The following is a 14,438-nucleotide window of genomic DNA, read 5'->3' on the forward strand; positions in this document are numbered from 1 at the left end:
GTATGCTCACAGCCCAGGGGCCCCCCGGTAACACCTGGACTGATTTGGTTCCATTCACTTCCCTGCCTGATGGTGCAGCCCTGGCTGCTTCCAAGGTGGCAGCTCCCAGGGCGTTGGGTTCCTTGGGTCTGGGGCTATAATTCTCAACTCTGGCCAAGCTTGACAGTTACTTGGGGAGTTTTTGAAAAGTACAGATGCATAGGTATCCCTGTCCCTAAACCAATTAAAATTAGAATTTTGCGGGGGGCGGGGGGAGCAAAGGCCTAGGCATTTTTGTAAAGCTCCCTGGCCAGGATGTTTTTCTGTGTACTGGCTAGTGGGGGCAGGGGTCTGGAAACCTTATTGGGTTCCTCCCCATCCTCTGGGAACCCTCCCAGCTGGCTACTACGGAAGCAGAAAGCCCATTTCTGAGGAGAAAATCCCAGTAGGACTCTGGGGCTGGACAACCCCTAGCTCCTCCCCTTACATCCCCCAGATTGAAGCCTGAGGACCCATGGCTGCTTCTGGGATCTGTGTCATGCACAGAGAAGAGGGAATGAGAATGTTCCCACGATTAGAGGTGGCCACCTGATCATTTCCAGCTGTCACCAGGAAAGCCTCTTCCACACACCGGACCTGAAAACTTAGAGATGCTGTCAACCTGAACTCCATTGCCTGAAACCAGAAACCCTAACAGCCAGCCGCTTAGGGGAAGGGTGAGAGCGGGGAATGTGTGTGAGGGTGGAGAGGACGGCGAGAACTCCAGGGAGCTTTCCTAAGTTATGAGCTGGCTCCGAAATATAACTGGCTTTAAAGAAAAGAATGAAGTGTGTTGGAAAAGCAAGAACTTTCTTACAACCAGATCAGCAGTGAGGGGCGAAGGCCCCCCCGGGTAGGGCGAAATGGCCTCTTCCCAGGTCATCCAAGCCTGGTTTTGCTCTCCCAGTCCCGGCTCAGCCATGTCTAAGGGTTTAATATGGGCTGTCATCTGCTGGCACATGAACAAAACCCAAGAGCAAACACATTTTTACATTCGATGTTAAATGCTCAGAGGAACCAAGTTTTTCTGAGATTACACATTTTTCCAGCTTTATGCTGTACTCGAGCGTGCAAAACAATGAAGTGGAGTTTTTCTTTCTCTTTTACAGTTTCTAGGACTACACAAAGGATTCTTTTGGTAGACGGCTGGTATGGGGCCGAGGGCTTGTGTGTACCTGGATTGAATTAGATGCTCAGGTGAATGTTTGCTGAATGGGGACGGTGGCCACTTTCTTACTCAGATGTCCGTCTAGAACGTATCTGGATGGGTGAGGCTATTTCAAATTTAGGGCAAGTGCCCGAGAGACTCGCTGCTTCTGCATGCTGGAAGGCTGTGTGAGGTAAGGGGGAGACCACTTGGGTTTAAATCCAAGCCCTGCCCTTCCTGGCCTTTGGAACTTGGACAAGTCACTTAGCAGCCATGAAACTCTTATTTCCTCATTTGCGAAAGGAGGAAGATCTGAATGGCGGGGCCCTGGTGGGGAAAGTGGTAGGAATGAGAGAGAATGAAGCGCCTGTGATAGAGGTCTTACCCTCCTCCGTATCCCTCACTTCTTGAGTAGCCTTTCTTTTCTGTTAATTGGGCTTTCTCTTCATTTCTTCTTGAAAAAGACTCCTACCGGACCTTCTCAAAATTGATATGCCTAGGCCCCACCGCAGACTAAATCAGAACCTGTGAGGGTGAGACCCAGGCATTGGCAGTTTTTCACAGTTCCGTGGTGATTCTGATTCACGGCCAAGGTGAGGACCACTGCCTTAAAGGCAAAATGAAGCAGGGACAGGGAAAGGTGTTGGGACCCTAACACCTGGGGCAGCGCTGTCAGCGGGGATCCCTTGGAGTTCTGAAGGGACACCTGTCCTGTCCTGGTAGCAGAGTAGATTCTTACATTTGAGGTTTTAGATGACATAGTTTTGACCCTCGTGGAAGATGCCAAAGGTTCATTACATGTAGTAATCTGTAATTTTCTCAGGAACCTAAATTTGAAATCCACCTGCCACAAGGCTGGTGCCCGAGGGGAAGTCGTTTGGCCGGTGCACGGGCTGCAGGCCACCTGGCAGCTGGTCCGCCTGAACCCCGCCACACCCCAGCAGCATACAGCAACCCTGGGGAGGTGATACAAAGCCTCTTTCTTTCTGGAAACTGGCCTGCCAAAAGACAACCAGCTGCTAGTGCTGGCGTTCAAAATGAAAAGGGATGAGGTTTAGGAGACTCATAGTTCTGAGCCAGAAATAGAAGTTGGGTTAAATTAAGGAGCCTGCTTGCATCTGAGCTGTGAGGCAGGGCACCAGGGTGCTGCACATCTGGAGCCATCCCTCTGAGTGCCCAGGAGCTGCTGGATAGTCACTGTCTATTCTAGGCCCAAGCCCAGTCGTAGGTCTGGAGGACTTTATAGCTTGTCACAAAGGTCTCTACGTGATGTGTAAATGCATAAGGGAATGTGTGCTTGTAAAGGGAAATTTTGAATGGTCCAATTCTGCTAATTAGCTGTATGAATAGGGCATCTTTAAAGAGATCTGAACACAAATAGCTGTCTTCAAAGGCTCCCAGCCTGCTACCTTCGCTAGTTTTAGGGAAAGAGGGTGCTGAGATAAATACCTGGATGCAATGGGAGACAAGGATGCCAGGGATGTTTCTTCAAAACATACAACAACCCTGAGTTACACCTGAGAACATCTCAACAAAGCAGCGAATTGTAGAACAGAAGTTTGTTGGTGAAACCAAAGCTCAGTTTATGAAAAACATCCGCATCCAACGAGAATTGTGGGGTCAAGTTTTTCCTAAGTTGTCTTTTCCCAGGCTATTAGTTGGAGGGGAGGCAGGTGCAGGTGGATCTAAGCGTTGGAGGATAGAGGCCAATAGGATTTTGGCTGAGCCCAAGGTCAGTCTGGAAAGAGCTGGCAGGACCCTGAGTGTCCTAGATCCTCTTCATTAGGGTCTAGCTCTGGGAGGGCCAGAGGTACTTACAACAGCCAGTGAAGAGAGGTACCACCCTTTTCTTACGCAGGTATCGCGTGAACTTCAGACCCAGATATGTCACCAAGTACAAGCAGGTGACACAGTTGGAATGGAAGTGCTGCCCTGGCTTTAGAGGAGCAGACTGCCAAGAAGGTCCCAGAGACCCCATGAAGACTCCACGCCCCACGCCCGCTCGGCCTCGAAACAGCTTGAAGAAACCCACAGGTAACTTCTTACCTGTGCTTGGCTGTGCATGGGCACCACTATCATTTCCAGTGCTCTTTGAACAACAGGACTTAAGATTTACCTTGTTGAGCTCTCCAAGGTCTTCAAAGAACACAAATATATGCCTGCAGTAGATACATGTGGCACACAAATATATTTGCAGAAGCAGTAGCAATTGGAAGGCAAACTCTGCAAGTAAACGGCTTCTTTAGGGCCAACTTATGAAAGCCAAGGCCTTAGAAATCAGTGTAGGAGATGCTGATGGTTTCAGACTTGTGTAGACTGAGGCAGAGATGAGAAGATGCAATGATGCTTTGTTTTTACTTTACTTTCATCTATAAGCTCCCACAAATCTATATTTAAAGGAATTAAAATTGTTTTTTAAAAAATAGGTAAATAGAATCATTTTCATTCTGTTTGAGAATATACAAAGCTAAGCCCCATGTTAGAAGCATCCAATGAGGTTTCTCTTAAATTTGTTTCTGAATTTCGTTTTCTGAAGTGAAGTAGAACAGACCCAATGAATAGCTGAGAAAGCAGTGATCATTTTCACCTACAGTGAACCTTTGCTTTTAAGTGTGACATTGAGAGAGTGACTCGTATGGATAAATTTTTTTGGTCTTTTTTTCTACATCATTTTATCTTTCCTCTTTTTAAAGTCGAGTTAGTAAATTTGACTTAGATTTTCTCATAAATTAAATGTTTAAACTGTTTTAAAATGATCATATTTTCCCATTAAGTGTTTCGGTTTTGAAACTGGTAGTTTATCCCAACGTTATCTCTAAAATAGATTTTCAAATGATGTTTTATTACAAAAGGAATGCATATCAATTAAAGAATGCATATCAATTATAGAACATAGGAAAATATTAAAATATACATAATCTCACCACCAAGTGATAACTCCTGTTAATATTTTGTTACAGAACATTACTCTTTCTTGTGTCAGCACAGACATTTTATGAAAGAATATCTATAGTTCACAAATATTTATTGAGCTTCTTTATCTATACTAGGTACTTGGGAAAAGGAAAAAACAAGGCAGGCATAATCCCTGACCTCACTGAAAACAAACATTAGACAAGTAATTACAATAAATCATGATAGGTATTATGATAGATAGGCACACATGAAGGGGGTCTCTTGGAAGACAATAGTTTATTTCTGTTTTGTTTAGTTTCAGTTTTCATTTTATAAAAGTTTAAACATGCACGTAGTTTAAAGAGTCGAGCAGCTTTGTAAGGACTACTGGGAAAAGCGGTTATTCACCTCCTCCACTTTCCCTTCCAGGGGTAACCACTTTAAATGCTTCAGGCACTCTTTCGGAATTTACCTCCATATCTATTGACTTCGCATTATGGAAGGTGAAGATTTGACTCCCTTTCATCTGCTCTCCAAAGCGCTGCTCCTATACTTTCATATTTTCCATACAGTTACACCATGTTTTTATTTATTCAACATTTGCTGTTTACATTGTAGTAACTATGTAGATGTTTACAGCTGTAGTGTACTATGAATATGTTGCCTTTCACACAGCCTTTTGATTTCTGTAGAGTTAATCACCTTACATTTTTCTCTGCTTGGTTTTCTGTTTCTATCCCTATTTTAACCCCAACTTTCCTGTGATTATCAAATGTCCTCTCATTATATTCAGATACATTAGTTTCGTCTTCCTTAAGAAATCTCTCCTGGAGCCTCTCTCCCGCCCCACCTGGACTTCCTCTTCCTGGGTCAGAGCTGCCGACCTGTGATCTTAACTCTCCTATTGAATCTTGTATCCCCTGCTTGCTCTTTCTCAATTTGCTCTTTTTTTTTTTTTTTTTTTGGTGGCTTATTATCTAGTAGTTTCATGAGATGATTGGATGGGAGATAAACTTTTAGTATTTTATAGTCTGAAAATATTTTTACTTTAGTTTCGGGATTCTAGGTTGGAAATAATTTTCCTTTAGACTTCGAAAGTATTGTCAATTTTCTAGTTTCCAATGCTTCCAAAACCATTCTGATTTCTAACTTTTATGTGTGACTTGGTTGTGTGTGTGTGTGTGTGTGTGTGTGTGTGTGTGTGTGTGTGTGTGTGTGTGTGTTGTCATTTTAGTGGGATTTCAAAAGGAAATGAAAGGAAATGCTTATCTCAATCCACTATCATTAAAAAGAACATACTATTTTTGGAACTTATTTTTTAACTTAATCAATAGTGAACGACCTTCCATGTCATTAAATATTCTACAGTGTCATTTAATGGATTTATAAAGTGTGATTATTTGAACACATTCCCCTACTCATGGTCACTTAGATTGTTTGTAAGTTTTCATTTTTAGAGATATCTGAATAAGCATTTTTTCCTGTTAAATGTTTGGATTCATCCCTGATTATTCAATAGAATAAATTTCTAGAAGTATAATTGCAGGGTCAAGAGGATTCTGAGTATTTTGATACATATTGCCAAATTATCCTTCCATAAAGTTATAGCAATTCCCACAGTCACCAGTAGAATATGAAGAAGCATTTCCTTACATTCTGATCTTCCCCTACCCTCCTGCCCTTTGTTTTTATTTCCTTTGTTCAGAATAGCATTTCATGTGTTTGTGATTCAATAACTTTTCTTCTTCTACTGTCTTAAGATAGAAAACTTTTTCAGCATGGAAAATAAGATGTTCTTTACAGTTCTCTGCTTGGGAATTTGGCCATCTGAATTTGAGTCTTGGTTTTACCACTAAGTTGATTTTAATAATAGCAGTTGTTAAGATTGTATGCAAAAGTTTAGAGGAGTTAAAAAAAAATGAATGTTGAAGTCAAATATCTACAACATTCTAAATTTACTTCCAGTGTTTGTCAGTGTACATTGGTGGATTTTATTCCATTGCAATCTATTTTGTGTTTGACTTTAGCCACTTTAGATGATATGTCTCAATATAACCCGCTGGCTCGTTGACATTAACTCCTTGCTAGTATTCCTCATATCCTACTGTGCATTTAAGGGCATGGTTTGCTTCTTATTATCTTGTTGCCTCAGGTTTAGATAATCTCCTTTTTGTTTAATTTATTTTTCTCTCTATCAGTTTATTTTTTACTTTATAACTCATCACAATCATCTTTATAATATTTATTTTCTTTCTCTTGGACTAGTTCCTTGGGGGTGTATTTCTCAAAGTAGAATTATCAGAAATTCAGTGTTTGTTTACTTTGACTTAGTGAACCTTCCCACATATGGCCATGTGGCTCCCATTGTTAGGAGATGCCAATAGAATCGGTAACTATATTATTCTTTTGCTTTTAGTTTCCTCAACTGCATAATAATGCTAAACAATGTCTATGAAACTCTTTTAGCATAGGGATGTTAAGAAAAGTAAGAGAACATTTAGGGGTTACACGGAGGATAACTTACTGCTCATATGATATCATATCACCCAACAGCTCATGGGTAGATCTCGATAGAGTGGCTTCTTGTGGTTTTACAGTAAGCAGTCAACCATTGGGGTGTGGCTACAGTTCATTAATGTGGGGATGATGTGTTCGTACAATAAAGACGATAAAGAATATTTCCCTTCAGGACGAAAGAGACCATTGAGTATCTACGATGTGCCATGTATATATTCTCTTAACCTTCGAAGGGAAGAAAGTAGTTCTGCTTTATAGATGAGGGATTATAGTTCACAGAAGATAATTAACTTGCTCAAGGGCAGACAGTAAACTGCAGAGGCAGAAGGCAAGTGAAGGTTTTTTTTAACTCAAAGCCTAGAGTCTTTTCCATTCTACCACAATAATTACCTGTGGTGAGAGCAGATCTGGAAATGAAGGTTTCAGTATTCCTTAAGTACCCTGTTTATTGTCTTTGCAGAAACTACGTAAAGATAGAAAATGTTAAGTCATGTCCAACTCTTTTTTTGTAACAGACAATGAACCAAGTCACGTCTCAGAGCCCAAGAAGACTTTGTCACTAACTCCAGCAGCAGAACCAAGTCAGACAGTAGATCCAAAGCAGGGTCCCCAAGAACTTCAGGATAAGAAAATCCAGGTGCTTGAGGAAAAGGTTCTTCGACTCACAAGGACGGTTCTTGATCTCCAGTCTTCCATTGCTGGAGTGAACGAAAACCTCAAACATAGCATTCAAGATGATGCCAGCAAAATGCTGGCATCATGGCTTAGTAACATGCACCCCCAGCCAGTGCCTGACAGTGCTATTGGTGGAGATACAGAAACAGTCCAGCTTCCTGGTGTCCTCAACAATACGGAATCTGGCATGAAGGACATTAAGTCTGAATTGGCCGAAGTCAAGGATGCTCTGAGGACCAAGAGTGACAAGCTGGAAGAGCTGGATGGGAAAGTGAAGGGTTATGAAGGGCAACTCAAACAGCTCCAGGAGGCTTCCCAGGGACCCATAGTGACCATGGCGACCAGCGAAATCTACCAAGCTTATGTTGATAGTAGGATCGATGCCCTGAGAGAGGAGATCATGGAGGGAATGGACAGAAAGCTGGCTGATCTGAAGAACTTGTGTGAGTACAAGCTGGTTGGTCTCCAACAGCAGTGTGATGACTATGGGAGCAGCTACCTAGGAGTGATCGAGCTTATAGGAGAGAAGGAAACAAATCTGAGAAAAGAAATAGGTGACCTTCGAGCTCGGATACAGGATCCTTCAGCCCAGTCAAATTGCTGCGATGGTGAAAGGAGTGGTGACTTTGGGCAACAGATCAAAATATTAGACCAGAAAATCGAAAGAGTTACTGAAGCTACAAGAATGCTGAATGGACGAATGGACAATGAGTTTGACAGACTCGTAGTTCCAGAGCCAGATGTGGACTTCGATGCAAGATGGAATGAACTAGATGCAAGGATCAACGTGACAGAGAAGAATGCGGAAGAACATTGCTTTTACATTGAAGAAACTCTCAGGGGGACCATTAATGGAGAGGTGGATGACTTGAAGCAACTTTTTGATCAAAAAATACAGTCTCTGGAAAAGCGTCTGGGGAGCGTTCTCCTAGAGACGGCCAACAGCACTGATGCAGAACTCGCACCCCCATCATCAGCCCTACCAGGTATGTCAGGGGCTGGGGGCGAACAGGTCCTAATGGAATTAAACCGCTTGAAGGACAAAGTTCAAGTTGTCGAGGATGTTTGCCTGCAGAACTTCCAGGGAGAGCTTCATAGGATAGAAGATACTTTGCCCCATGGAGAAGACCACACAGTGGGTGACAGTTTGAGCCTTTTGAAATCTCTAAATGACACGATGCATAGAAAGTTTCAAGAAACCGAACATAGCATCCAGAAACTTCAACAAGATTTTAGTTTTCTTTATTCTCAACTAAACCACACAGAAGACGATATGAATCATCTTCAGAATCAGCTGAGCAAGTGTAAAGAAGGTAAAAACGCCGGAGTGGGTGGATTTTCTATGGGGGGTGAGCGAGGAAGGGCGGTGGAATCCCTCCCATCTCCCCAGGCCCCCGTGGCGCATTGCTGTGGCCAGCTGGAAGAGAGGTGGCACAGGCTGCAGAGCCAGGTCCGTTCGGAGCTGGACACTTGTAAGGAAAATACGCATGGGGTCCAGAGGGAGGTCTCCGTGGTTGAGGACAGGGTTTCTCAAATGGAGAAAACCTGCAGCAAACTGGACTCCATCTCAGGAAATCTTCAGAGGATAAAAGAAGGGCTTAACAAGCATGTCAACAGCCTGTGGAGCTGTGTCAGGCAGATGAATGGGACACTCCGGTCACATTCCAGAGACATTTCTGGCCTGAAGAATTCTGTCCAGCAGTTTTATAGCCACGTTTTCCAGATTTCTACTGACTTGCAAGATCTGATCAAATTTCAACCATCAGCAAGTAAGTTAACCTTTACGATATCATTTCTTGTATGTGTCTGCTAGATTTTGGACAGTTTGTGGAATTAACTACATCACTGCTCCCAAAGTGTGCTTCTTAGCCTGGCGCCAGTTTGTGAATCATTTGGTGTTGTGTAGTAATGAAATAAATACCAACATTGAGAGGAAGTATTTAGAAACTTTTAAAATAACTTGACATCCTGTAGCATTCAAGCGCATGCGTGTGGCCTACGTTCAATAACTGTCTTCTGGCCCAGCACACATCTCCTTTGTGTCTCCCAGAGTTGAATGCCGACTTATGGGGTCCATAAGGACTTGTCGAGGGCCAGCTGTGTGTCCTGAAGGACCCCACTTCCTGACCTGCCCTCTCCCTGTTTTCTTTTTTTTCCTCTCCTCCCCTTTGGGCCTTTATCACCTTTTCACCTTGCTCAGCTCCAGGTGACAAAGTCCCTTATGCATTGAGGCCTGGTGGGAGCCTATAGTATTTTATGATTGAGTCCCAGTTGAGACATAAAACCTGATGAGGGGAAGTCTGAAGCATGAGAGGCTGATGAGCCCTGGCCTGGCTGGGGAGAGCGGAGGTCAGGTCCTTAGGAGGCGTGGGGAGGGTCTGAGGTAGTCAGAGATAAAGGGTTTATAGATAAGGAGTCACCCAGGAAGCTGGCCAGTGTTGGGCCCACTATGCCACACTATTTATAACTCTCCCCCACCTCACCAGGCCCATGGCACCTCCTGTATCTCTGGTATGTGGAATAAAGTTCACAAGACTATGTATGTTTTCATAGAATGATTGTCCCTTGTAGTGACAGTGCTGTCTGGACAGTGCTTTATAATAACAGATTGAACCCGATATTTCCAGTTGATTTGCAACTCCCAGGCAGTGTGGGATGCTGCGTTAACGCTTTTACACTTGTCTGTTGAAGTAGAGGTTAGAAGTGAATGCCTTTAAAGAGAAAGGGACTTCCAAAAGAGTATCCTTTTGGAATGAACTCATTGTTGTGAATGTGAAGTGCATGGACTTTTGGAAATTTCATTGATTGCAATGAGCCAAAAAGAACCAAACAGAGTTTTATCTGTCATTGTATAGCATCCAGGCCAGGAGTTCTGTGACCTGAGTATCAGAGCTCCATGGACGGGTCAGGAGTTAAGGTCACAGTGAAAGTCACATGTCAACTAGTAAGCAAAATATTTATTGCGCACCTACTATGTGCAAGGCTCTGTGCGGAACATAGATGAGTAGCACGATCCTCACCTTCAAGGCATTTTCAGTGACTGTGGTAAAGACACACACAGGTCTGCAGAGAGAGTGCATGAGACCATAGGTAAAGGCCCAGTGAGCAGGGTAGGGTTTAGTCTTTCAGTTAATAGGATCTTACTGAATGAACTCTTATTGTGTGGTGGGTAATGAACTATGTGTGTGGAGTATGTGGTTGACAATGTATGTGACGGTGAGAGTCTAAGGGAAAACGAACAAACAGACAGAGATGGTCACAGGAATGGGTGTGTGGGTGCACCGTACTTGTGGAGAAGCACTCACGGCCGCTGTGGAAGTTGGGGAGTGCTTCTCAAAGAAGAGAGCCCCTGAGCCGAGCCTCCAAGGTTGGGTAGGTTGAGGGTTCAGAGGCTGACAGGGTGAGGAGTGAGGTATAGTGATGAGCGAAACTTCTGGAAGTTGTTACTGGAGCTAATAATTGAGGAATGGGTCGGGTTCAGAAGAGCAGCAGGAGGGAGGGCCTATCTGGTGAGGAGTCGGTGTTTTGCCGTATAACAGCCTACGCCAAACCTTGCTGGCTTAAAGCAACAAAGTGTATTATTTTCCACTGTTCTGTGGGTCAGGAACTTGGCAGGGCTTGGCTTGGCAGTTCTTCTCCTTTTGGCATCGACTCAAGTCAGACACTTGGCTGTAATCAGCTGGCATTGGGCCTGGCTGGACTGGGCCGTCTAGGAAGACTTCATTCACACGTCTATACCTCAGGACTTCTCCACTTAGCCTTTCTCTCTCTCTTTCCCACCATGTGGCTAACTTGGGCTTCTTCATGGCATGGTGGTCTCAGGGTAGTCAGATTTATTACACAGCAACTGGCCATAAGGGAAGGTGAAAGCCGCTGGGCTTCTTCCAGGCTAGGCCCAGAGCTGGCATGGTGTCACTTCTGCCACAATCTGTTGGTCAAAGCAAGTTAGCTCTTGAAGGATGATGTGGCTTGTACGTGTTGAGAGGGAGGGAATGTTAATGATAGTCTTCGTATCTCCCACCATGATCAAAGCGCCGGGGTGAGAATGCATAATGTAGCGGATACAGTAGCCAGGGACCAGATTGCTGGACGGAGGATGCAGACTCTGGTGTCCCACTCAGTCCACTGCCGTGTCCACGGATCCCATTCTTTTCTTCAGAAGCACCCCCAAAAGGGGCTCAATTACCCAGGAGGCAGCCAGTAGGGGAGCAGAGGAGTTTCAGCTGATGCTCAAATAGATCCAAATTTCTTTCATGTCCTTCCCGTTAGTGCAGATGTTTGGTTATTTGGGAGGACAAAAGGTCCATGACTTTCATCTAGGACTTGGACAGGTAGGTGCCTACTTTCCAAAAAGTGAAGAACCACTGTGTTTTCTTACCTTCAGCTCAGTGAGGTGGGTGTGATACTTCTCTCCTGGCTGCTGTACACTCCCACCCATTCATTCATTCAACGAATATTTACTGAATCATGTCCTAGTGCTGAAGTTTCACCCCTCATGGATCTTACACTATAGTTGGAAAGACAGACAATGCATAGCCAGGCAAATACAGATCTGATTTCAGCTAGTGATCAATGTGAGGAAAGGTGCAACAGAGGAAGGTGGTAGTGACTAGAGAACAATGTATTTTAGGGGAGTGGTAAGGGAGGGCTGCTCAGTGAAGATAACATTTGAGCAGAAATACGAATAAAATGAGGGGTCAAGCTCTGCAGAGATCTGTGGGACAAGTGTCCCAGACAGAGGGAACAGTGTGTTCAGAGGCCCTGAGGCAGGAACAAACTGGCCTTGTTTGAAAACCCCAAATGCCAGTTTGACCAAGTCTGTGGGCGGGGGGGAAGGTTATAGGCAGTGAGGGCAAAGAGAGTAGGAACCAGATCATGTAGCATTTTATAGGCCACGATAAAGGATTCGAAGTACAACGAGACACTATTCGAGGATTTTGAGCCAGGAAGTGATCGTTATTTCCCAGGTTTACAATTCCAGCTACTCCATATTTTCTCTGTGACTTTGGGCAAGTTATTTATCTACTTAATGCCTTACTTTCTGCATCTATTAATTGGAAATAATATTAATACCTCAAAAAGTTGGTATGAGGATTAATAATCCTAAGTGGAGTATCGAATAGTCCTTGGTAAACACTCAATTAATATTACCCCCTATTTTAAGGCTCTGTCCCGTCTAATGGATGTTTAATCTGCACCCTTCCTCCTTCTACAAAGCCCCAGGCCGGAGCGGCCTGTCAGCACAGGGATGCGGGATGAGAGCTCTTAATGTTTCTCTAGAGAGCCAGAGGGTGTTTCCTCCCTCTTTCCCTCTTATTTTCTTCTTTTCTAAATGAGGGGTCAGGTAAGAAGTGTAAAAATCCTAGAAATCTCCCCTTCCTAGTGTTCAGGATTCATGTCCAAATACTTTTATTGACCAGAAGCTTGACACTTAGGGCTAAATTAGGTTCTAAACGACAGACATTCTTAAGTCCTTTGTTCTGTCTGATGTGGCCATAGTGGTTTGGCCCTCTGTGCTTGGACACACTGACACCTGTTTTCACAGATGGGTGGGGGCTCACCGGTCCTTCACCCCTTCTCACCAGCACCCTCTCCCTTTCCTTTAGTCAGCGTCCTATCCCCAAGTTGCCTACTGCTGGGTAAGGAATCTTCCTTCCACTGACAGCTCCGGCGTCTGCCCCAGGCGAGGGTGAAAGGCAGAGTCTATTTTCTGCCTGGGCCCCAGGACGGCCCTGGCCTGATTGCCGCCTTTGACAGCCCGGCACATCCCAGCCGTCTCGTGATCTGACGTAGGTGCTGAGCCTGGCTGGACTCCAGTGGTTCTGCTGTTCCTCTTACAGTTGGGAGGGAAGGGGAGTTCCTTGTGTTGAGAAAGCTGGGGATTGTGGGCAGACGGATATTTCTGTGCATCAGGGAAGCTCTTTCCCCTTGTCACGGTTCCAAGAAGGACGCGCCTGCCTGGATGCTACAGTGTTGTTGCAACATCCTCTAGTGACAAAGCACTACTTCCTTTTCCAAATCACCCACATCTTTCTTCTGCTCATGGCTTAGGGTAATTTCTCATAGTACTTGAATTATATTAATAACATTTCATTTAGAAGAGTTTCAGATTTAAGAATCCCATGTTTATCAAGTTGCTTAATTTAAGATGTGCAAGATGTGTAAGAATGAAAAAGCACGGATTTTACAAATCATTAACCATAAAGCCCAGCCAGGGGAAGCGTAGCCTGAAATGCATATATGATGGTTTTGGCCCTCGACTTGAAATCAGGGTCAGTTTAGGTCTAAGACAGCATGGTGGACATGGAGTTTTATAAATATATAAAGGCTAAATAAACTGCGTACACTTGGACCATACTGACTCCGGACAACACATACCCTTTGACCCTGTGGGCATCTGGTGTTTGCAGTGCTCTTTAAGTTGGTGTAAATAGTAGCTACTTTTCTCCATCTTAACCTTGAATTTAGAAGTGCAGTGTTCTGAAGACTGAGATCTCCCATGGCAGCATGCAAAATCCTCTGGGAGCTTAAAAAAACAAAACTCCTGGGCTCGCTCAGGAGATTCCTGCTCAACAGGGATGAGGTGAGACCCAGGAATTTGTTATTAAATTTGTAATTAAAACAATAGCCCCCTAGCTCTGGTCTTGGAAGTGGAAGGAAAGCCACCTCAGGGGCAGAAGGAGACGACAACCCAGGACAAGCTACAGCTAGAAAGAAGGGGAGAAGGAGGAGGAAGGTTAGGAAAGAGAATAAAATCACCGACTTTGACACCTGCCATCAGCAAAAGGGAGACTGTGCACGTGTGAGTTCATTTACTGATTCTGTTCTGTTCGTTATTGATCTGTCCCTCCTTAACGTTTCGATTACTGCAGCTTTATAGTAAATCTGAAACTCAGGTAGCATCGATCCTTTCTGCATTTCCATATAAATTTTAGAATCAACTTGTGAATCTCTACCAAAAAGAAAAATTCCCAAGTGATGCTGATGCTCAGACAGGCAAGACCTCCCCCCTCCCCCACTCCTGGCCGGGATTCAGATAGTAAATTATTTTCCATTTCAAGTATATGGCCACAGATTTCAACACATGCAGCTAAAGCCATATCTATATTTCCATGTTGTGCTGTTCAGGAGTGTAGCCGCGCTCCCTTGTTTAGCCTGAGTCCATGGGCTTTCCGTGTGGTCATGT

General features: G+C 44.2%; 1 protein-coding gene across 3 annotated transcripts in view; it reads left to right on the forward strand.

Annotated features, from left to right (window-relative positions):
- EMILIN2 (elastin microfibril interfacer 2) overlaps nucleotides 1-14,438 on the forward strand; it is a 51,226-nt gene that overhangs the window by 21,471 nt on the left and 15,317 nt on the right. For all 3 annotated transcript variants that reach the window (XM_039845186.1, XM_039845190.1, XM_039845194.1), the window contains 2 exons: nucleotides 3,024-3,199; nucleotides 7,093-9,021. In XM_039845186.1, coding sequence (XP_039701120.1) covers nucleotides 3,024-3,199; nucleotides 7,093-9,021 — 2,105 coding nt within the window. The remainder of the gene's footprint in view (nucleotides 1-3,023; nucleotides 3,200-7,092; nucleotides 9,022-14,438) is intronic.

Source organism: Pteropus medius, unplaced genomic scaffold (assembly GCF_902729225.1).
Source record: "Pteropus medius unplaced genomic scaffold, Ma_sr-lr_union100, whole genome shotgun sequence".
NCBI classification, from domain to species: Eukaryota; Metazoa; Chordata; class Mammalia; order Chiroptera; family Pteropodidae; genus Pteropus; species Pteropus medius.